This window comes from Haliotis rubra, unplaced genomic scaffold (genome assembly GCF_003918875.1).
Source record: "Haliotis rubra isolate DU_JTF1 unplaced genomic scaffold, ASM391887v1 Scf268, whole genome shotgun sequence".
NCBI lineage: Eukaryota > Metazoa > Mollusca > Gastropoda > Lepetellida > Haliotidae > Haliotis > Haliotis rubra.
In genome coordinates, this window is record NW_025766758.1 from 460,833 (window position 1) to 486,031 (window position 25,199).

Genomic DNA, 25,199 nt, shown 5'->3' on the forward strand with positions numbered 1-25,199 from the left:
TTTTTTCAGTTGGTAAACAAGGGTGTATATTCATTAAAAAAAGTATGAAGGTGTAATTTATGAATATGCTGGGAAACATAATGCAATATATATCTACACGCGTAAAGGCTACTAACTGAAAACCAAAAGTGCTGCTATTTCCCTCCAATCCAATGATGTTAGGCCACGAATAGCAAGTGCTATTTTTAGCACATTGGCCTACTAATCGACCTAAATCACCGCCATGTTGGTGACGTCAAAAGCTCGGATACAGGAACACAATCAGTCGTAACTGCAAGATGCGGTCCCTTGTATTAACAGTGGCCAGTTTTGCTCTAACTGGTTTCGTTGTAGGAAATGCATACTATCAAAAGAAACAGTTTTATCCCTCCGTGGTGTATATTACCAAGTCGAATCCGAGTATGGCGGTGAGTTTCTCGTACCCAAATGTAAACTTCACCTTGGCATTGACACGCAGTCTTACCGGGGCAAAATGATCGTCTGCTCACTTGCCGGTACAATATGTGAAATATGATACCAGCATGATTGTTTTAGTTCATGGTCGTTTTTTAGATTCATTTAACTCGTTCGTAATTTGGTCCATATAAGTACCGGAGTGCAAATCCTGTAAATAAGAAAACAAGACTGGAAAACCAAAATCAGAATGTTTTCGATTTCAGATTTCAAAACAAATAGTTAGATCGGTCTCTTTACCCAAGTTTGTATGATTTAAAATCATTTGGATCCATCACAATTACCTTATTTGTGTCTATTATGTGACCTGTAAATTACATTTCACAATGTCAACACAATGGGCCAGAGAAATTGTTCACGAATTCAAAAGAACATCAGCATAATAGGGTGATTTGGTGTTAGGAGATGTGGCTAACATGCACGGAAATAACCTTTGATTCAACTTCTTGTGCTCTCCTGTCTCATCCCCAGAACATGGGGTAGTATCAGAGGTGGTGTTGTGGTCTAGTGGTAAAAGTGTTTGTTCACAAGCCCACATTTGATTAACAGGTACAGTAGCCTATCCATGGTTTGAAGCACATTCCAGTGTCCCAAGCTTGGTCTGGTGGCAATAACACTAAATCATGTAAATGCTATTTGAAACCCATCTCACTCAATATGTTTGGTCATAGTTTCAGGAAATCATTTAACGATTACCTGAGGCTCAATTGTTTACAAACTTATCATGATTATAGAAAATGTTTGAAATTTCTGGAATATTGCTGACTCATATAATCAACATTCACCTTTCATACAGACTACAGACAAGCAATATAGGAATAATAACAGAACATATGTTTGTCTTTGCCTTGAAATGATTGAGTTGTGTGGTGAACATAATATTCCTAGTGTCTCAACATGCCAAGGGGTGGTGGGGTAGCCTCATGGTTAAAGCATCCGCTTGCCATGGTGAAGGACTGAGTTTGATTGCCAACATTGTGCAAAGCCCATTCCTAGTGTCCTCTCCCGTAATGTTGCTTTAATATTGCTAACAGTGGTGCAAATCCCCATTCATCCACTCAAAGTGCCCAAACAGTTTACCAAAATATTGTTGAGTTCAAAGAAGTATTGTCTCCGTATGTCTCCATATGGATAGATTGGAAGTTTGGTGGAGTGACAGCATTTACCAAAATATGTTAAAAGATGGTACTCCTTGTTTATGTGTCTAGTGCTCAGTCATTTCGAATAAAACATGGACTGGTATCTCAGTCGGTGTACTGATTATAACCAACTGTGTCTTTTATTTAATTTGTCAGTAATGTTGTCACATGTCATTGTCAGGACAAGTTAACACTGTCAACATGGTCAAAACATATCACATTGTTTATTTTGTTATCATTTGACTGAATATGAAGACCGTAACGTCAGCTGGTGGCGTGTTATGGAAATCGGGTAAATCATTGTATTCCAACTATGTATTGTATTCACCTCACAGTAGCATCATTGCAGCCCTACTGCTAGACTAAGGCTTAGTCTCTGATTTTATTTAATTTTGATAGTAACAAACAAGCCCATTTAAATTGAAAAGGAGCCCCAGGGAGACCAGAGATTCAGAACCTGAACCTGGGGAAATCTAGACTTGCTTCGTTTAGGGCTTTAGCACTACAGGGAAGGCTAGGCTGTAGGGAAAATAATGTGGTTCAGGGACTGTGAGACAGACTACCCTACTGCGTACAATCCCATTTCTACTCCTATGAAAAACAACAGCAAAACACAAAGGGCCATGTTCTTGTTTGTGTGACAGACAGCTGAACACTTATCCCTTAAAAAAGCGTGTTTTTTAGGACTTTTGAGGGTGCTTTTGTAGGTTTTGCAAGCCTACATTCAGTACATTAACTCTGTACTCATGGTATCTGTATACTGTCATGATGTTATAGCAGGAGTTCATGCAGCTGTGTTGAAATATGCCTCCATAACGCCGTTGATATGGCACATGAGCTCTGTTCTTTTCAGAGCTACAGACCAGCTAGCAATGTTCTATGGGAAGTCTTGATAGAAACAGCATAATGAACTATTACATTCTGCCGTTTAGACAAATATGACATTTTGTGGAAGTATCAGTTGGGATCTTTGTCCATCTAGCTATGTTATACTATTACTAGTACTGATACTGAAACTGAGATAAATATTGCTGTAATATTCTGCATGGATAGATAAGTTCTGAATGTAGATACTATCCAGTGTTCATGAATAGCGTTGGACCTTCGGACAAATGCGGCAGATTCACCCACAGTCCGATGGAAGTCTACAACCCGTCGGCCCCAGTGTCCGACTGTATATTTCACAATGACTTTGATTGAAGTTGTTATATGTGTCACACTTGTTTGCTGTCTATAAATTTTACGTTTGTTAATAATTTCAACGCCAATTATAATATAAGAAATGTTAAATCTGAACTGTGTGTTTAATTTTTATTCTATGGGTCCTGTGAATTTTCAGTGGGTCAGACAGACATCTGAAACTTACAGGACCCCATGTGCTGTTACTTTGAAACACCATTCGTGAACACCGAGATACATGTCATAATGATGATAATCATGATAATTATTATAACTGAAAGATCGAGGTTAGAATTGGTCTTCAGTAGCCCATGCTTGTCATAAAAGGCGACAAACGGGATCGGGTGGTCAGGCTCGTTGACTTGGCTGACATATGTCATCTTATCCCCATTGCGTAGATCGATGCTCATGTTGTTGATCATTGGATTGTCTGGTCCAGACTTCGATTATTTATAGACTGCTGCCATATAGCTGGAATATTGCTGAGTGTGGCGTAAAACTGAACTCATTACTACTATAACTTGACAATATTGGCTTTCTCTTAGGTTTCATGATACTGCACTTTAGCAGAAGTACAACAACATTATGCGTTATTCAGTATTAACTAGTGATGGACAAGGACTATATGAAGAGAAAACAGTACTTCACAAGTTCTGATATGCTGAGTTCAAAGTTAAGAATCGAAGTTATGAGATTCTTGCATTAGCCTTAATGTTAATAATCACATGGTTACATTGATTTAAGGGAGTGCTACATTTGAATACTGTAGTAAGGACTCCAAGACACTTTTGGGCAGTGGGATTGCTTAGATGTTAAAGTATTCTTTCATTATGCTGAACACCTAGGTCATTTCCCCACATAGGTACAATGTGTGAAGTTAATTTCATGTGTCCCCGCTGTGATATTGCTGGAAATTGCTAAAAGCTTCATTAAACCATACTCACTCACTCACTCCAGCCATTATATTTTGAATAATTGATGTGTCATCTTATTTAGAACCCTATATCATGTGTTTTGTTTCTTTACAGGTGCTCTACATTCAGGCCTTTGTGTTTGTAATACTCATGGGCAAACTTATGAGAAAGATATTTTTCGGTCAGCTAAGAGCAGCAGAAATGGAGGTATGTATAAATGTTTCTGTTTCCAAACTCTTGTCTTCAAGCATAAATTTGAAGCATGTTTGTTTTGAAGATGTAAATTAATCTGCAAGGCTGGAGCAATATATAAATCTTTGTGTAAGCTGGGTCAGAACTGCAACTGTCATTGCATTGCTGAAAATATAGTTATCATTATGGTGATGCAGGGTTTTTATATGTATTTTTGGTGGAAATATACCCAAATAGTAAGAAAGAGAAATGTTGATGCCCAGTTTAGGTGTCTAAGTGATAAGTAGGTGATAAGCATAAAAATGGAGTAAAATATGTGTCTATTTATTGTCTCCTGTACAGACTGTACAAAAGTATTTGAAAGTGTTCAAGTAAATCTACAACACTTTGGCATGTTTGCCAAATATAGCTTTCTTCTCTTTCTGAAAATAGAACTATCCCTCGATTCCATTAACACATTTAAAGGATTGTATTCCTCAATCATGTCTTAAGAGAGTTTGTGAAGTATTTTCTTTTCTGAGCCTAAATGTTAGTGCATATGTGTGTACTGTGCCATTCTAATGTTGCAGCATCTCATAGAGAGGTCCTGGTATGCTGTCACAGAAACTTGCCTGGCCTTTACAGTGTTCAGGGATGACTTCAGTCCACGTTTTGTGGCCATGTTTACCTTACTCTTGTTTCTAAAGTGCTTCCATTGGCTGGCAGAGGATAGGGTTGATTATGTAAGTCATAGAAATTATTGATTAAAATAATGTAAACAATTTCTGTTATTAATTTTGTTTGTAAATTTGTTTTTCTTTTTTAATCATATGAAATTCTTGATATTCAAATTTATGAATTATTGTTATGTTTACTGATGTTTTCTGTACATCTGATTTTATTGCAATATGTTCCATTTCAGATGGAAAGAAGCCCTGTAATATCTATATTGTTTCACTGTCGAGTATTATGTAAGTATCAATCATGGTGTCACAACTGTTACAATCTGTGCCGAATAATTTTTGTCATTGAGTCCATTTTAGCATCATGTTCAAAACATTTTTGTCATAGTATGGACCATCATTCGTTGAGCTTACTGGACCAATAAGAATTTCAGCATTGTATTTTAACACTGCATTCAGTGCAGGGATGTAGAAGTAAGGAATTTTAATCAGTGCCATTCCATTGATCCCAGTGTCAGTAGTATAAAAGTGATCCCTTACCAAAGATGTTACTATTAATTAGAAGATTTTTGATATGATTTGGGGGAATTTTTTCTGATTTATTCTGCTGTCTCTGGGATGAGTTTTGGCCCCTGAACAGGTCTGGATATACCACTGTAACCTTGAATGGCTTTGAGATTGGTAAACTTTAAATGGAAGTGTCAATCATTGATGTTTTATTTTGTTTCAGCACTTTTGTCGTTTCTTGGTGTTTTGGATGTTTACTTCATAAATCATGCTTACTACAGCACCTTGTTGAAGGGAGCATCTGTGCAGTTGGTGTTTGGATTTGAGGTATGCTCACATATCTCATCCCATTAATAGCTGTTAGACTTATCTGTACCTAGATCAGTAGATGTCTTATGAGTATAAGGCAAGAAGAAATTCATTTAAATTTTATCTCAAACGTTTTGTGGAGGCATTTTATTGTTCCCTGCTGTGTAGTGGATGGGTGATAAAAGAAGGGTGCTGTTGGCCATCCTGTTTTTCATCCAGGAAGGGGTTGAATATCATAAAATATTTGTCCTTCTGAGTGAGTGAGTGAGGTTAATTTTCACGCGCACTCAGCAATATTCCAGCTATATGGCGGTGGTCTGTAAATAATCGAGTCTGGACCAGACAATCCAGTGATCAACAGCATGAGCATTGATCTGCACAATTGGGAACCGATGACATGTGTCAACCAAGTCAGCGAGCCTGACCACCCGATCCCAATGGTTGCCTCTTACGTTGTCCTTCTGAGATGGCATTTAGGTTCACTTCAGTGCCTGGCAAGTTTTTAATCTCAGAATATTTGTTTGGTATTAATTATATTACTGCAATATAGTGGCATTTAAAAATAAAGAAAATGTTTATGCAGCAGGAATTTTGAAATCACACTATCTGGATTAATCCGCGTGTTTTCTCGTTTGCTTCATTGTCATTCCTACTTTATGAACAGCCCTGAAAAATTTGATCTTGGAGCTTTAGTTTGACCCAATGTTATGTCTGACTTGTTTCAGTATGCAATCCTACTGACAGTAGTGTTGATGACCTTCATGAAATACGTACTGCACACAGTAGATCTACAGAGTGAGAACCCTTGGGAGAACAAAGCTGTGTATCTCTTATATACAGAGCTTATCATGGGTACGTACAAATTCAGGGATAAGTAATTATACAGGTATTAGACCTGGATTGTTACCAAACACAAAATTAATTCTGCTCTTAAATTTGTCAACCAGCAAAACTATTGCTGTCATGATAAATAAATGCTAACCAACATATTGAAATGTGGAAATATTATTCTCCACATTGCTAAAACGCTAGTTTGGTGTCTTTGTAATAAAAGTTAAGGGGACATAATATGCACGAGGTCTAAAATTTTCAGTTATTGGTATTAAGGAAGGGGCACTAATGATGTGTATACCTATATTAATATCTGCCACTCTGAAGTGGAGGGTGATATGGGACTTGGTACTCTCTCTTTCTATCCATCATGTTTCATTTACAGAGCATACCTTGAAGACTGTTTACTGTTATATTATGAAAGTTTGCACATTTGTCAAACTCATGCTGAACTGGTGCTTATTGATGAATTTATTTTTGTGTGTTTCCTTGGCAACATATTAGACTAATGCGTGTAACAATTGTTGCCGGAACATAACTCAGAATCTGTATATTTGCTCAATTAGTGCATGGTGTTGTACTGGACAAGTCTCCTCGGAAGCTAATGAACCTACATGAATAAGGCTTTGCAAGTTTAACAATGAGCTACTTAGGAATTTGAGTTTAAAACTTGATGCCATAAATATGACAGCAGTTGGGAGTTACATCCCTTGCTGCATGTATATTTTACATTTCTTGCTTATCAATGTTAACTTCATATATTTCATTGTCACTATACCCTCGCGTCATGGGTTTCCATGGTATTAAGAAATTTACGACTATGAATATGATCGCTGATATTGTCAAGTCATATAAACATAACATAGTGTTAGGCGACATACCTTTGTATCATTTAATGTCACTTTTGTCATTCTGAAGTTCAATTTTGTCCGTATCAGACGACAGGCAGCCATTGTGCACAAACTCTGGTGACGTCTATATGTTTCCTTGGTATTCCCTACAGATCAAATTACGGGCGCACAGCATATGTCACAATCTCACACGTTGTCAACAGCCAATCCGAAGTGTGAATGTAGGTTTACAGTAATAACGAAGTTGATAAATTGTAATACAGTCAACGATTTTATAAAATTAACACAATAGTCACATTTCTTCAGCATAAATTTCCAGTTCACAAAATATGTAAGAGTTCATCAACGGGATACGCGAAGTGAAAAGTGAAAAAACGACTTTAGAGATGACCCTATCGGGCTTCCATAGTTTAAAAAATAGAGCTGGGATTCCTCCCTTCAGTCACGTGATTATTTTTATTGATTTCATCAGCTAGCAGACGAGCGATGTTTGGAAAACTTTGAAGCTTAATAAGTTTATAGAAAATGTTTGTAAAGATTGCACAAAAAGTGCATTACGTGCTATACATAAAGTTGCATTAGTTTTTAATAGTGGATGACTGTACGTACGTACACAAATTGAAGAAAGTCTGAACATTTTTTGGTCAGAGCCGTGACGATCGACTGATGAAACGTAAACAATCGATAGGTGGCGCAGATTTGGTGAGTGGCTCGTGAGAAATTATGTCATTAGAAAATACCACGGAAACGTAAGTACCACGGATTCGTATGACGGCATGGTATAAACAAACAAAATTCTCATTCGCTCTGTGATGGGGAATAGCAATAACACTGTTTCCAGCCTTCAATTGGAATCTCTTCATGGTTTGATAAGTTTCTGTCTTTGTTTCAGGGTTCATTCGAGTCATGCTGTACATAGTGTTTATGGCAATTATGATTAAGGTGCACACCTTCCCATTATTTGCCATCAGACCGATGTACCTTTCACTCAGGTAAATACTTACTCCAACACCTTGTGATCTATTTACTCATAAATGCATTGAAATTGGTAATTATCTCTGTGATTACGCAAATCTGTATTTTTGCTCTGAGAAAAGGTTTCAGTGTTTTCCTAATTAAATTGGATGTCTTTGTTTAAGGTCTTTCAAGAAGGCTCTTCACGATGTGATAATGTCTCGGAGAGCCATAAGAAATATGAACACATTGTAAGTGATACATTCCTGTTTGCATGATACAAGTGTTTTGAGAATATATAAGTTTATTGTTATGTGTACTGTTCCATAGCTTCTAACTGTCCTCTAGGGGCGATGGGATAGCCTATTGGTTTAAGATTTCACTTCTTATACCGAAGACCCGAGTTTGAATCCCCACATGGGTACAATTTCTGGTGTTCCCAGCCGTAATGTTGCTGACATAATGCTGAAAGTGGCGTAAAAACTGAACTCCCTCAAACTCAGCCATGAAGATCCGGGTTAGAATTGATCTTCAGTAGCCCACACTTGTCGTAAGAGGCAACTGACGAGATCGGTTCCTCGCATCCCCATTGTGTAGATCCATGCTCATGCTGTTGATCACTGGATTGTGTAGTCCAGACTTGCTTAATTACAGAACGCCACCATATAGCTGGGATATTGCTGTGTGTGGCCTTGAACAACAAACAAACCAACAAAATCTAAATGTCCTCAGTGTGCCAAGGATTAGGGCTTCAGTGAGGTAGCCTATTGCTATAAACTGTAAAACCATGCCAACTCCTTCACTTACTCCAAGAATATTTGTTAGGTACATTCATTTCATGACTTGCCCACTAGGCACAAATAAATTTTAGTGATGTATTTTACGTTGTCATATGTTTTTAGCTTGACTTTTTCATTAACTTCATGCAAAAAACTGTACGAAAGCATTAAGGGTTTTGATGTTATGATTGAATGTTCTATTCTTTTTAAAAGGTACCCAGATGCAACTCCAGAGGAACTAGAAGCTGGGGACAATGTGTGTATTATTTGTCGAGAAGAGATGGTTACATCTTCCAAAAAACTGCCTTGTAATCACATCTTCCACACCAACTGTCTGAGATCCTGGTTCCAGCGACAACAGACCTGCCCAACCTGCAGGATGGACGTGATGCGCATGCCCCGTCCACAGCCAACTCCTGCAGCCAGGCCACCTCAACCCGAGCAGGATGTCCAGATGCAGAATTGTAAGTATGACAGGGATAGAATTAAACCACTAGCTAGTTCTCATTTCTCCAAGTTTAATGTATCATGAAGGCTTGTGATATTTAAGATGTTTGGATGTGACTAGTGCCAGAGAATCTTTTTCTATTTGTTTTGATGTCTTTTGTTTGGTTCTTACCTGCTGCATTTGATGATTTACTATCTTTGTTGTGTGTTCTTTTACAGTTCAAGCCATGTTTCAAGGGATGCCTTTTTGGCCCCCTCCACAGCTTCCAGCCCAACAACCACAAGGTAAGCAACACAGACACCCTTCATTCTTTTCACCTTTCAGATTAATTATTTATGTCCCAGTTCTAGCTTTCTTTCTTTTTAAGAAAAAAATGTTAAAAAATGATAACAGTCTTTAAAATACGCATCCGTGATTTTATTCCACAGGTGAGGTAAAACTCACTAAAACATACAGCTATTCCAAATGCTAATCCAATCATTATGCAACTTTTGTATTGTGTTCTATTATTATCAACTGTAACTGTGATGATTTGTTGTGACCCAGATATTTGATGTAATCCTTATTGTAGTGAAAAAGTTGAAAGCATTAATTTTTCCTTATCCTGACTCATGCTTTTTTGCTTGTCTCCTTCTTCTTGCGAATGATAGTGGAACACTTGAATCCCTTTTTGAAGCTCCCTTAATAAAAGCGGACGTAAAATCACTCACCCAAGGTTGCCTCCCTTTACTGTTTTGGCGCCTAAATCAGTCACATGATAGCCCATGCTTGTCACTCTCTCCTTCTTCGCCCTAGAGGACGGTTGTGAGAGCGCCTGGATCCCCTATACGGCACTATATCCTTTTAATTTTAAGCCTTTACCGCAAAATTTAGCTGTATATGGCATTTAGGAAGATATACCAGCAATATGGTTTGAATTTTTGTCTAATTTATCTGTTTTTTTCACGTTGTTGACATGATATTTCATCTTGTTTACAATTGATGAAAACTTGCATTCGTTGCAGGTACCGGTTGTCTACATGCTCTTCCAGCTTTCGCTGTCAACTTTGTCAGCATTTATCTGAAATTGAATTCAATAATTATTTATAATCCATTCTTAGACGTGCTAAGGACTGGTCTAGAAGGCATTTACAAGTCATATCTAAACCGAGTGAATGCGCTGATAACCGTTTATTGTTTGCTGCTGAGATTCACCATTCCATTGTCAACGTCTGAAGTAGCCTCGTCGCAGTCCAAGAAGACCAGGGCATCGTCTGCAGGTCATCGACTGCAGATAAGACTTCGGTGAAGTCTTCCCACGGTGCAGCACAGAAGATGAGGTCCTTCTCTGCAGAGATCATCCCTCCAGACGAAGTAGACGTGTATGACATTCCACGTATCCTCATTCCTGAAGTAGCAGTTAAGAAGAAGACGAGATCCTCTTCTACAGCGACATCAGCAGCCAGCACAGACAGATGATCTATCAACACAGACATCAGGTACCAGAGACGTCAGTTCTTCACAAGTACAGCGCTCCTTGGAAGAAGCCTCATCCCTCTCAGGTGCGTCGTCATCTCTGCAGCAGCAGCAGCCGTCGTCGCAGAACTTCAACCCGGGTATCTTTATGCAGCAGTACACTGAGCAGATGTTAGAGCTGATGGGACGCAGCTGCGCGCGCATGAGAAGGCTGCGGCGAAGACCCCATCTACGACAAGCCTGCACGAAGGACAAGCAGTCTGCACTTCGCATCCGGTTGAAGATAGAAGCCTGCGTGAAGGAGGAAGCCTGCGTAAAGGGTCACTCACTCGACGATCGTCTACGGCAACTTCCAGAGACCCTGGCAGCCCTGATAACGATGAGACTGCTGTAGATGTTCCAGAAGCAGATCACAAGGATCATCTTCGACCTCAGATATGGACAACCATCAGGTGACTGCACGCAGGCACTCCTCATCCCGTAGAAGAGAATCTACACCTTCTGGAAGGCGCAGAGATACGCCTCAAGACTCCAGGGAGGAACCTTATCCCAACCAGTCACCTGCGCGCAGGTCTTCAGGCAGGTCTCCATGCAGATCTCCAGGCAGCTCTTCAGGAAGGGATTCACAGTGGCGACCATCTTCAGACCGAGAGGCCACTAGATCTGAAGATGATGGCGGAATCATATTTTCCGATACAGAGATCAAATCTTGGATTGATGATATGAGAACTACAAAACCACCAACAACTCCCGATCTAGAACTTATAAGATAGAGGATAAGAAGCTGGCACAACTAGATACAACTACTAGACGTACCTTCTTTGGTCTCGCCAGATCAAGAGCCATTAATGAAACCCTCATCGCTAAGTTCAGGAACTCGACCTCTGAAGAGGATCGGATGATTTACTCTGCATTACTGACCCAAAAGAAGGATCATCAGTTTATGTCCGAACATCTGGCATCCACGTCAGCAGGCCTGACGCTCCTGAGAAGACAAGGTTTGCTGTCTTCCTGCAACTGGAGTGAGCGGTTCACTAAGACGTTGTACAGAGCTCCGTGGTCAGCATCATCCATCTTCGCAGGGGAAATTGATGCTGAGCCAAAGAAGCTATGAAAGAGTCAAGGGAGGTGATGATGATCAAGTCCATCGACACACTAGCCGGTGTAACCCCGGAAGAGGCCGAGCACCCAGAGGTGCCAGAGGATTTAGACGCTGATGGATGGGTTTGGAACGACTGGGGTCTTCAACCCCCAGCCGCTCCCATACAACCTTCGACAGTGGGTGGACGTCTGCAACGCTACTGGGAGAATTGGGGAATTCTTCAGGACGACTACATATCCCAGATCCTACGCAGAGGATACAAGATACAACTGCAAGCAGTACCATCGCTTACAAGCAACCCTCTGACCCATATCTACGCTGCCGACCAGATGGAGAAACTACACAATGTCGACCAGATGGAGAAACTACACAATGCCATCACAACTCTACTTGCGAAAAAGGCAGTCGAAGAGATAAAACAGGAGCTCATCATGCCCAGTTTTTATTCCCCAATCTTCCTAGTACCAAAGAAACATTCCAAGGAAAAGTTCCGACTCATCTACCACATGAGGAAATTCAACCAAGATTATCTACGCAGACCCGCTAAGTTCAGGATGATACATCTTCCTCAGCTGCGACAACTCGTTCGTCTGTTAGACTACCTCGCCAGCATAGATCTACAGGATGCGTATCTTCACATCCCGATTTATCCGGACTCAAGGAAATACCTACGATTCCTCTTCAACAGATGTCATTTCCGATGGAAAGTGCTACCATTTGGAATATCGTTGGTCCCCTGGTTGCTTACTCGAGTGACAAAGCCCATCATCACATATCTACATCATCGAGGTCTACGCAGTGCATTTTACCTGGACGACGGGATTCAAATTCATCAAGATCAACTCAGTCAACTCAGACTGCAACAAGACTTAACCATCAGGCTTCTCACTCAACTAGGATAGCTAGTAAATCTCCCCAAGTTGGAACTAGAACCAACACGGGATCTTCAATTCCTAGGAATGCGGCTCATCACGTCGGCAAATCGCATAGTCGTCCCAGAGGAGCGTTGGGTCAAGATACAACACATGATATCTCAAGCACTACTCTCTCCGTTACCACTCACGAAGTTGGCAGAGCCTACTCGGTCTTCTTACGTCAGCTCAAGACATGACTCGCAGAGGAAGACTACAAGTGTTCGTGAACGCCCATCTCGACAGTCTGGACCTCTTCGTGTTACCGGACAGTCTGAAACCGTATCTTCTATGGTGGACTCGGAAGTCGAATGTCTGCGGAGGAACCTATTTATCAGAGCCGGAGTGCAGCACTCATCTCTACGTAGATGCATCGCTTCAAGGATGGGGAGCTCACTTTGACAACGAAGTGGCAGCAGGGAAATGGTCGAGTCAGGAGCAGAGCCTGTACATCAACATGCTCGAGATGAAAGCAGTAATATACTCCTTACTACACTGGTCCAGCATACTAAGGAACGCACAACTGATGATCCATACGGACAACTCCACAGTAGCGTTCTACATCAACAAACAAGGATCAACAAGATCAAGAAATCTTCTAGATCTCAGCTTTCATCTGTTCAGCATAATAGACGACCTGAACATCTACATAAAAGCATGCCATATTCCGGGAGCCAAGAATGTGATAGCAGATGCCCTATCTTGTCCTGCACAACCATCCCCGACGGAATGGATGTTACATCAGAAGCCTTCCGATGCATCATACAGATGATAGGATCTCCGCTGATAGACCTGTTTGCCACAAAGTACAACAAACAACTACCAACATTCGTCTCTCTGATTCCCGATCCATAAGCATGGGCAACAGATGCTCTAAGCATCTCTTGGGAAGGACTAAACGCTTAAGCGTTTCCACTTCCAGCTTTAATATCGCAACTGATTTTGGTAGCGCCCTATTGGCCAGCAAGGGTGTGGTTTCCCATCCTCATGCAAGAACTCGGAAGTCCAACCCTGAACTCCCAGAGTGTCCGAACCTACTCATCCATCCGCACACCAAGCAAGCACACGGGAATCCCACAGTGTTCCAGTTACACGCATGGAGCGTATCAAGACTTGCTTGAGAATAGAGGATATTCCGCTAGAGCAGCGAAAGCAGTGACACTAGCTCTACGTAGATCAACCCGCAACTTGTACGACGACAAGTGGCAGAGATTTGAGGAATACGCTTTGAGGAAGGGCTTCACGGCGATGAAAGCAATGCATCCTCAAGTGGCGGAATACCTATGTTATCTAAGACAAACGAGGCGGTTAAAAGGCCCTCAGCACGGTTATCACCATCAAGTTTGGTGTTAAGCTGACCAAAGTACCAGAGCTACTGCCACTACTACTCTCCTTCAAGTTGGAAGACCAACAAAAGACGTTTAATGCGCCTACTTGGGATCTCAACGTAGTCTTGCAGCGTCTCACCAGTGACGCTTACGAACCACTAGAAAGGATATCTTACGAGTTTTTAATGCACAAAACTCTGTTCCTGATCGCTTTGGCAACAGCAGCACGGATGTAGGAGATACATGCTCTGGACTTTGAACGAATACGATTTGATGCACATCGTAACATCGTACATCTAGGACTGAGATGGGATTTCATAGCAAAGAACCAGCTGCCCGGACAGACAGTTCCACATCCCAGCACTCTCTACAGTCCTTGGGCCACAGGATATCCAGGATCTATCCTTATGCCCAGTCAGAGCATTAAAACTCTACCTACAAAGAACTAACACCAGGAGACGAAAATTCAAGCGCCTTTTCATCCCTCTATCCACGGAGACAACCACAGAAGTCTCACATACAACAATATCCATTTGGATGAGAGCCGTCATCTTAAGGGCCTACAAAGCGGCAGGACTTGAGCATACACGAGCCTCCAACCCTCATGAAGTCAGAGCTCTGGCATCAACACTCGCTCTGCATGGAAACTGCTCCATCTCGACTATAATGGAGGGCTGCTTTTGGAAGTGATGAAAGCAGTAATAAAAGCCTTACTACACTGGTCCAGCATACTAAGGAACGCACAGCTGATGATCCATACAGAAGTCGGAGACGGTGTTTGCCAACCACTACCTCAGAGACATTGCTACCGAGGATGTCTCCGGCATTCACCAGCTTGGGCCTCTTGTTGTAGCACAACAATTGACGGTTCCACAAAGGCGCTGAGATGGATCTCACCCTTTTTCACGTGACTTGTAAAAGCCAACGCTCTGGAGAGCTAGAGCTTTAGAGTCCATGCGCACGTCTAAGACAGACCAGCATGATTGATAGACCCTGTACTTGTAAAGGAGTTACTCGTACATGAAGAAGGGTCGCTTCTCCACTTGATGCAAGCATCAAGACATGGAGTAAATAAACCACACATAATGTCAGGAGAAGAGTTCCAGAGAATATGACAAGTTGTGGTCCCCCCAGACTCATCAGAGGAAGCTGGAAGAAAAGGATCAGCACAAGTGCCATAAGAAGTTCCCACGGGGGGAATGCAGGACGTAAATCAGCAACCTATGAATCCAGAAGTGGCCTGACCCACCACCGGTTTTCATCACATTCTACAAGCAAAAAGCATGAGTCAGGATGAGGAAAAATATGTAATTTTCTGACTAAAATTGATATTTTATACTTATTCTGACTAATGAGGTCAGTACTCCCAACCTCCCCTCATGGCACTCTGGATTTTCCTATAAATCCGGGTGTCGGGGCTCATAAATGGAGAGAGTAACGAGCATGGGCTATCATGTGACTGATTTTGGCGCCAAAACAGTAATGGGAGGCAACCTTGGGTGATTGATTTTACGTCCGCTTTTTTGAAGGGAGCTTCAAAAAGGGATTCAAGTGTTCCACTATCATTCGCAAGAAGAAGGAGACAAGCAAAAAGCATGAGTCAGGATAAGTATAAAATGTCAATTTTAATCAGAAAATTACATCTTTATCTCAGCAGCAGGAGGGGCCCCAAACACTACAGGTACAACTCCTTCGACACCTACTACACCCACAACTCCAACAGCTTCTACAGCAACAAGTACAGCCCCGGGCACTCCACCATCACCATTCCCTGGTGCCATGCCCCCATATGGTTCCTTCTTTCCTATGATGCCATACTACCCTCCCTTTGGTATGACTTTTTCAGATACTTCATTCAGCAGTATGATGATATCTTTCATGCTTCGTCACGATGTGGCTGAAATATTGCCGATAACTTAAATAATAACTCACTCACTCACTCTTTCATGGTTCTGAGACATATGGTAGTAATATATTTGCTGTGATTTAGATCTTGGGTGCTCAGAACACTGGTAAAGGAGAGTTTACTTTGTAAAATCATGGGGTAGCCTAGTGGTTCAAGCGTTCGCTCATCATGCTGAAGACCCAGGTTCGATGCCCCACATGGGTACAATGTGTGAAGCCCATTTCTGGTGTCTCCCGCCATGATATTGCTAGAATATTAACAAAGGTGGCGTAAAACTATGCTCACTCACTCACTCTCTAGTAAAATCATACACAGTGGGAAAAGCAAACATTGTTCCAACCTCAGTCAAACTCATTATTATATCCACCGCCTAAAATAAGGAATATTATATGTAAGTGTTTGAACTTTGTATGGTTGCTTTTAAAATTACTCATAAATCAGTATAGAAGTTGGTCAGCAGGCATTTTGAATATTTGCTTAATATGGCAACATGGTATGTTTCATGGTCTCTAATGAACTGCATAACACACTGCAACTGTTAACTTTTTTCGTATTAGCTATAACATATTGTCTACAATATGTTCTTCACAACACATATGAAAGAACAGTATGATCTTTACAGAAAAGATGTATTTACAGTGACCGATTAAGAACTGCATACACTCTGTGATGATCAGATGTTTTAAGAGTACAACTGAAACTAGGGCTTATTGTGTTTACAGGCTTTCCACAAGCTCCGTCTAACATGACTGGGTTGTCTACAGAGGAGCTCAAGATGATGGAGGGCCAGGAGCGAGAGAATGTGGAGGCACGGATTCAGTGGTTACGTGATATACAGGCACTACTGGATGGTGCTATGGTTCTTATAAACCAGTATAACCAAGTGGCTTCACAGATGAGGTAAGCTGGAAGTGGAATCTACTGTGTATTGTATTACTGTGAGCGAAATGCAGGGATATACAGTGAAATATCATTGATTTGAGTTATCAGTTGCTTCAGAGAAGGGGCGGTGGGGTAGTCTCGGTGGTTCAGAAGAAGTCCTCCTTGGGGTACATATAAGCATTAAAATGTCCATTTTAAATCCTACGACAGTTGTAACTATATTTTTAATAAAATATTTACAAAACAAAAACTCGCTTTGTCTTGTGAGACCACCCCCTACAGGGCCCCACCGACCAACACAGCCAAGAGCAGGTAACTCGCCGCCTACCTCGTGACCTCACTTTTCATGCTGTCGCTCTGTTGAATAGACGCGGCGCGGTGTTCGCTTCGAAGTTTGCTCTCCCACCGATAATGATGAGTGTAAAAGAGTCTCAATCTGTATGTATGGTTCCTTTCTCACGCACGGCGCTAGATGGACGCCATATGTGGATATTTTCATTCATCTTTGTTGTAACTTTGCCGGGGGTCTCTGTTTTCCAGCCATGTGGCAGGCAAAATGGCGGACCGCCACGATCGCGGGTTTCCTTGCTATATGTTCTTGGTAGCTTGTAGTAGGGAGTTCATATATTATGTTTGCATATTATATGGTAGGCTTGCCTAAATTCTCTTCTTTCAGCTTAATTTGTGGTAAGTCGTTGTTGAGTAATTTTGATAGTGTTCGCTTCAGATCACTCACCAACTTTACTCTATCACTAGTACACGAGGGGTGGCTAGCCTTTTTCTGCTTTGCATTGTATGTTTAGTATTTAAATGGCTGTAGCTTGTAGCATTTATATATCGCCCGCGCGGATTATTCTTGCTATTACTTGTGTTTATGTGTTTGCTGCTTCACAGTTCCTGCTAGTAACACTGGCGCGGTTCTGTTTGTTGCAGTTTAAGCCCTGTGCGCAGCAGCCATGCACACTACCGCCACAGGATGGTTATAAAGTGTGCCTCCGTGTTTAGCCGAGGACGCCACGACGCATCAAGGATGCTCATAATAAACGCCTTTGCGCCAATATTCCTGTTACATTATGTTGTATTATGATACATATTTCATACGCTTACACACAACGCGGCTCATAGGCCGAGGTTGTGGTTTTGTCTGGGTTTCTGCTACCACGCCAAGATTCTTTCCGACACGCAGATTTTATGTTTTTCACTAATCTGCTTCAGGCGGGGATAATATTTGATAAAAGGTTTCTAAGGAAATCCCTTTATCGCTTCCCCAAAACAATGTTGCTGACTTAAATATGACTCAATTTGCTTCACTATTGCAGCAACATATTCTTCAACATAATGTCAATTCGATGATTGATAGCGCCATGTCCGGCCCGTAAGGAGCTCGCTCGCAGTGTTGATCTCGGCGTAAGTTCACCAGGTGTCGCCTGTGGTGAAATTCCCACCGATTGACACGGTGCTGTCTGGGTTCCGCAAGGAGCTCAGCACGCCTGTCGCCGGGGTGGATCGGACGATCTGGGGGTTGGCGCGCCCGAGCTCTGGCTCGAGAACGCCAGCCCTCCCAGGCAGCTTGATCCTGGCTTCGCTCAGGTGATGGTGTGCCTTCGCACCTTGTGGCTTACCCAGCTTCGGCTCAGGTTCGCCACGGGCTCTGGCCGGGCGATGCAGGTTTTGCCCTGTCTTCGCCTGGTGCCCTGACTGGCGGTCGCCAGGCGCAGACCAGCTCGGGACACCGGGCGCTCTTCGCACCTTGTGGCTTAATTAGCTTCGGCTCAGGTTCGCCACGGGCTTCTGGCCGGGCGATGCAGGTTTCGCCTGCAGGTTTTGCCCTGGTGCCCTGACTGGCGGTCGCCTAGGCGCCACCAGCTCGGGACACCTCGGCGCCACGCGGTCAGTCGGGCTGCCCGGAAACCTGTATATCGGCAGGTTCCTCTCGGCTCGTCTGTTCCACTGAGCTGCCGATCACCTCGGGCGCCCTAGGTCTACCTGTGTCCACCAGGGGCAACCTGCATTGCCAGGCTACTCCCTTTGTGTCTCGACTGCAGATCGACTAGCACCGACCTGGGCTTCGCCCCGCACGAGCAGATCCCCGGCGCTGTTAGCTCAGGTCTCGCCTGATGTCTATCGATGCCCTGGCCAAGAGGCCGCTGAGTGTGACGAAGCTGCCGATCACCTCGACGCCGAGGTTCACCTGCACTTACACCAGGGGAGCCCTGCATTGTCAGGCCACTCCCATGTTTGGGGATCGGGTTCAACTCGAACCGCCGACCCGAAAGCACTGACGCATATACATGTGTATGTATGGGTATTTATATAGCCATAGGCTATGTTTGACTATACCAGTGCTTTTTGAGAGTACTTGGGGAAACCTGATTTATCAGGCTACTCCTACGCAGTCTCGATCGGGTTCGGCTCTAGAACAGCTGAGCTTCGCTCTGGCGGATTCTCTGAACCCTCGCGGGTAGCGCCGACCCAGGCTTCGCACTGGTAGGGCGCAGATTCCCGACCGTAGTTCAGGTCTCGCCTGTAGTTCAGGTCTCGCCTGATGTCTATCGACGATTGACCTAGATGCCATCGAAAGTGCCGGTGTGACTGTCACCTCGCCCGGTGGGTCTGTCTGAGTGCTTGTGAAACCTTGATTGTCAGGCTTCTCACATGTGCCTCGAATCGGGTTCAGGCTCGCACAGTGGACAAGTCGATTTGAGCTTCGCTCATTTCGCTACTTTGAACTTACCACTAAGTAGGTTCGCCCCCTGAGGGCAAGTGCGAGATAGAATCGCTGCTGTGTTGCCTCAGGTGTTGTCCATGTCGACTACCCGAACCGCTGGAGTTCGGCCTCGAGGGAAGCCTGCTTCCAGCACGCATCCGGGACAAGGCCTCACACTCTCCCTTAAGTCTGCCGCTCTTTTCCCTTCACAGCTCAACGCTGTATGCTCCACTGGCGCATCTCTCAGCTTCGCTGAGGGAGCTGGTGGAAAGGGGAGAGAGCCGCCGGTGGAATTTTTCGCCGGGCGACTCTGGGCGGCATCTGACGGGGCAACTCTCATCTGGCTAGGGACTGCATTGTAGCTGTGCCAGTCAAATGATGAGGGCGGTTATGGGCATATACCGACAGTTTCGAGGAATACGGAAGTCTGTTGAGCTTCGCTACTTCCTCAGGTGCCCAGGCATCGCAAACGCTAAGCTGCCGACTGCTGGGTTACTATATTCTGCCGCGAACACCGGGCGGAGCCGACACACACTCCTGTGTCGGCTTCCCGAGACGGCGACAATACCCGCGCCCAGATCCAGTCTTTGCTGGGCTAGGCAACCAGTGTGGTGGTTTCCAATGGTCAGGAATATGTGGGGTTTGACTCCACTTATTTCATAGTTGCCATTACTTAACGGAATGTTCAGACCCATTCTCATCTGAGAGCTGAACAAGTTTATAGAGGTACTGTCCTTCAAGATGGAGACACCGCCCGGTGATCTCATCTGCCGAGACAGGGATTGGCGACGCCAATCGACCTCGGTGGTCGCTGCACTTCCTTGTTCCATTGCACCCTGATTTCAAGATTTACCTTCGGGTTTCTTGTTTGACGGACGCGCTACCAGTTTCGCGGTGCTCTCCTTAGGCTACATTACGGTGCCAAGGGTGTTCACCAAATTGAGGTTTATTACAGCTCAGATAGCCAGATCGCAGTGCCGTGTTGTCACCCGCATATAGGCGACTGACTCATCGTGGGTTTCAGATAACTGTTGAGTCTGGGGACCTCACGATCAGTTACTTAAACTGGGCGGAATTGTCAACCTCACGCAGTCAGATGGACAGACGCCAGGCGCTCTCCGAGGGTCCCCACCCCTGGAGACACCGCCGCTTCAGTCCAGCCAGATACATCCCTACCGGTTAGGGCGATGTTCTGGGTGACCTGCAGCCTCTTGAGACGGTCACAACCTGCACATCAATGTGCTGGAATTGACAGCAGTCAGGTTGGTGTTCGATCCCGCACGCCGGATCTCGATTACCTCTTCGCCAGACATTCTCACTTGCACGGGCGCCACACCAATCCTCGATTCACTGGGTGGCTTGGCCTCTGTCGGGTATAACACACGGAATTCCTGCAACCGCTGCAGACACAATTCTGCCTGGGATTCGGCAACTGCTGCTCAGTGTGTTGATAGGTGGGCGCTGCTGGTGTGCAGATAGGGGATTTCATAATCCCTATTCTGGCGGACTTAGTTCGATATTGGAGTTACTATAACCTCGCTTTGGTTGAGAGCCTTATGACCTCCACCATTGCCGGGTACTCCATGGCTATTTCCACGCTTCACACCTCGCTCGATGGTGCTCTGCCTAGGCAGCATCCTCTCGCATATCGTCAGAGCTGGCATGAACAGGGTTCGACCGCTTCGCCGGGCTAATTCCAGCCCACCTTAAAATTGCCACTTATTCACAATTGGCTGTCTGGCCCTAATTTTTCAAGTATATCGCCTCTCTCACTTCACTTGTTGACGGAAGACGACTTTACTTGTTGTGGTGAACTCTGGTAGAAGGGTCGGGTACATCCATGCGATTCCCACTGACCCGACACTGACAGTATTTTATACTGATCATGTCCGTGATTCGACTCGGATACCTACCACTCTCAGTGCGCGATATTGCTTTCCACGCGACTGCTCATATCGCACTTTCCACCCCTTACCCAGCCTTTCGCGACCGGGACCAATCTTTCGATTGCTCACCCGCGTTCTGTCACTTAACTTAACTAACAAAAGGGATCCGTATCGGGTACCCATGTGTGCTGTTTGGTGGCGGAAGACTGGGGAGTCTGCTAGCAAGCGACTTTTTATCTCGCTGGCTTGTTTCCGTGAATTGTATGGTTACAATGATACGGTTTACCTCCCCGAGGGGTTGAAGGCAGACTGTAGGGCAGATGCCGCTTTGTTGACAATACACAGCGCACTGCTCAATGAAGAGATCGGTTCTGTCGCCTTTGGAGCCAGCAGAACGCTTCATTCGCCATTACCAACTTGACACGATTCTAAGGATCGTGGCTCGGTTCGGTCTTCGGTTCTCTCCAGTGGAGAGTGACTCTGCCACCCTGACCAAGCTAGTAACTGGTCATTGGTATCGGTTCTGTGTTCAATGTCGATATATTTCATATCACTACATCGTGATTAGCCTTACCATCCTTTCGGTTGGGTCGGTTTGGGTGTACATACGCCCCTTTACGCCCCTTCAAGAGGGCGGGTCCGCTTTGAACGCTTTAACCAGTCATATGTTATTAACCCGTCTTGCGACGGAATTGGGTGCGAACCCCACGGGCACTGTTTGGTATGCCTCTTCGAGCCGCATGTCACGCGACCAGGTTAGTGTAATGGTGAGCCAACATATGTTCGGCCACGCTTTCGCTATTCAGGGATTTTGCACGCTTACAGTTTTTCCTCTTCCCGAGCCTTCGCATTTGGGAGTCTGTGTTAATCAGCTTTGTGGGATGGTGGCCTACACTTACCCTCCTCACCCGAGAGTGTTTGGTGGTGTTTTTCACTGCATAAATGCATGGCGCTTGTACTGCTCGATTTCAGAAAGTTTTAGCGAGGCTAATAATTTCTCTGGGTTTTATCGAGGTCCCGCAAGCCCTCTTCCAAACAGGGGCTGCATCTCGAGCATTAGTTTGCAGTACTTATTAGCTCGACTTCTGGGTTATTGGCTTTGTAGCGCTTAAATTTTTACGCTTTCCTACCCTTATACCTCTCGCCACGCATTGTCTGGCTGGGGCTATATTAGGGTTGGGAGTTGTTTCGCATGTCCCCATACATTCCTTCCATTGTAATGGTTGGGGCGGGTTTTATGTCATTGATATTGAGCCAATTGACATATAAGCTTGGGCTCTCTAGTTCCTCACTCGCCTGATTGACATCAGCGTCAGGTGGCTCGGTGTTTTCTATTTCCTCGTGATCGGGTTGTAGATTTCACTCCACCACGGGTTTAGTTGTTGCCAGACAGAATGCCACTCCCGCCTCAAATATCTTTGGGAGTCTGTCATATGCTTATATGTACCCCAAGGAGGACTTCTTCTGAAAAGAATTATACAAACCTGTAGAGGTTATGAATTCTTTGAAGAAAGTCCTCCTTGGGGTAAGGCACACCCCCCTCCCCTCATTCTGTCTGACACGCTCAGCATGAAAAGTGAGGTACGAGGTAGACGGCGCAGAGTTACCTGCTCTTGGCTGTGTTGGTCCGTGGGGCCCTGTAGGGTGGTCTCACAAGACAAAACGAAGTTTTTGTTTTGTAAATATTTTATTAAAAATATAGTTACAACTGTCGAGGATTTAAAATGGACATTTTAATGCTTATATGTACCCCAAGGAGGACTTTCTTCAAAGAATTCATAACCTCTACAGGTTTGTATAAATTCGGTTTGCACAGAAGAAGGCTGCGGCGATGGCCCCATCTATGACGAGCCTGCACGAAGGACAAGCAGTCTGCACATTGCATCCGGTTGAAGATGGTAGCCTGCGTGAAGGCTGCTATGAAGACCTCATCTATGACGACGAGCCTGTACGAAGGACCAGCAGTCTTCACATCGCATCCCAACGAAGATGGAAGCCTGCGTGGAGGAAGTCTGCGTGAAGGCTGATACGAAGACCTCATCTACGATGATGAGTGAGTGAGTGAGTGAGTTGGGTTTTTCAGCGCTTATAGCAATATTCCAGCAATATCACGACGGGGGACACCAGAAATCGGCTTCACACATTGTGCCCATGTGGGGAATCGAACCCGGATCTTCACCGTGACGAGCCAACGCTTTAACCATTAGGCTACCCCACCGCCCACTACGATGATGAGCCAGCACGAAGGATCAGCAGTCTTCACATCGCATTCCAACGAAGATGGAAGCCTGCGTGAAGGAGGAAGTCTGCATGAAGGCTGATACGAAGACCTCATCTACGATACTTCGCGGATCGCATCCAGCACGAAGGATCAGCAGTCTTCACATCGCATTCCTACCAAGATGGAAGCCTGCGTGAAGGTTCACTCTTGACTGCAACCTCGACAACGATGATGCAGCCCTAGACGTGCCGGAACGACCTTCCAAGGAGCCTTTGCACAGTAGACGTTCTTCGGAGTATCGCAGAAGTAGGTCACATGGATCATCTTCACCCTCAGATGCGGATCTTCGTCGTGAGCCTGCGTGCAGGCACTCCTCATCACGGAGAAGAGAATCCACACCTTCACGAAGGCAGAGGGATACGTCTCAAGATTCAAGGTAAGATTCATATTCCAACCGTACACCTGCGCGCAGGTCTTCAGGCCGGCAGGGACTCACGTCGTCGTGGATCAGAAGCACTCACGTACAAGATATCTAACGATGATTTGATACGTTCACCTTTCACCTATCGACCTGATAGCTCAAGTACCGGAGAATCTCAGCACAGCTTTGGTAAGGCTACGAAGTTCCAGAGTCAACATGTCCCGACATTCAACGCCAGGAATTTCCCACTACTTCATATGGAACCCTTCATGAAGGCTTCAGAGATTGATGAGAAGTACAAGATCATCAACGACTTCCATTGCAGAACTTACACAACTACTAGACGTACTTGTTTCGGGCTAGACAGATCCAACATCAGTGGGCTTGACTCTTGTGAGGAAGGGGACAGCTTGACAGTTACCACTGGCCTAGCATTGGCATTGTCGCAGTCCTCAGCATGACATCGTTTTTCACGGTCATCGTAGCAAATAATCAACTCTACAAGAACCTTTGTTTATTCAACACAATTGGTTATTTTATGGCGCTTCATTGAGACTGATGACTACAGTCTACAAATAACAGCGTTAAGCAAGTATGGAACTTCAGCTGATCATCTGTATAAGATGACGACTGCATTATCTTCAGTGAAGAAGGAAACAATCACAACAGCCAGGGAGACAGTCTACCTACATCGAATTACGCGGCGAAATCCGCGCGTTTTCCACTCAGCCTGCTATACACGTGTTCACTCGTGTAACTCCGGGAGGTTATGGACAAGGCCGAGTGTTGATGAAGAAATCAACAACTGCACAAGATTTTTACAAGGATCTTTTTCCTGCAACACCGGTGACGTCACATAGCGGGTATTTGAGATGAATCAAATGCTGCAATTTGATTGGTCCATGAGAGACAATGCCCTGTGCAGAAGTCGGGCATAGCTCACGTGCCAGGAAGTCGTCTACAGTCGTAAACAACTTTTCAACGTTGGAGGAAGGCTCCATCTACAGTCCAGTTTGCATGGTACAGTGTGATTCGACTGTCTTCACGGGTCATAAGGACCTTCCCTGTCAGCAGATTGAAGATTGTTTATCCGGAGATTTGCAGCAACATACGTTTGACGAATTCTGCTCGCAGCAGCCAGTCTACTATACATAGACTTCAC

The 25,199-nt window shown here is 44.3% G+C and overlaps 1 protein-coding gene across 1 annotated transcript in view; it reads left to right on the forward strand.

Moving 5' to 3' along the window:
- Positions 1–253: 253 nt before the first annotated feature.
- The window catches only part of LOC124280447 (E3 ubiquitin-protein ligase synoviolin-like), a 35,981-nt gene continuing 11,035 nt past the window's right edge, over positions 254–25,199 (forward strand). Inside the window, exons 1-12 of the mRNA XM_046716385.1 lie at positions 254–407; positions 3,800–3,892; positions 4,447–4,599; positions 4,779–4,827; positions 5,270–5,373; positions 6,081–6,207; positions 7,930–8,029; positions 8,177–8,242; positions 8,984–9,234; positions 9,437–9,502; positions 15,669–15,845; positions 16,643–16,820. Coding sequence (XP_046572341.1) covers positions 279–407; positions 3,800–3,892; positions 4,447–4,599; positions 4,779–4,827; positions 5,270–5,373; positions 6,081–6,207; positions 7,930–8,029; positions 8,177–8,242; positions 8,984–9,234; positions 9,437–9,502; positions 15,669–15,845; positions 16,643–16,820 — 1,493 coding nt within the window. The 5' untranslated portion in view covers positions 254–278. The remainder of the gene's footprint in view (positions 408–3,799; positions 3,893–4,446; positions 4,600–4,778; positions 4,828–5,269; positions 5,374–6,080; positions 6,208–7,929; positions 8,030–8,176; positions 8,243–8,983; positions 9,235–9,436; positions 9,503–15,668; positions 15,846–16,642; positions 16,821–25,199) is intronic.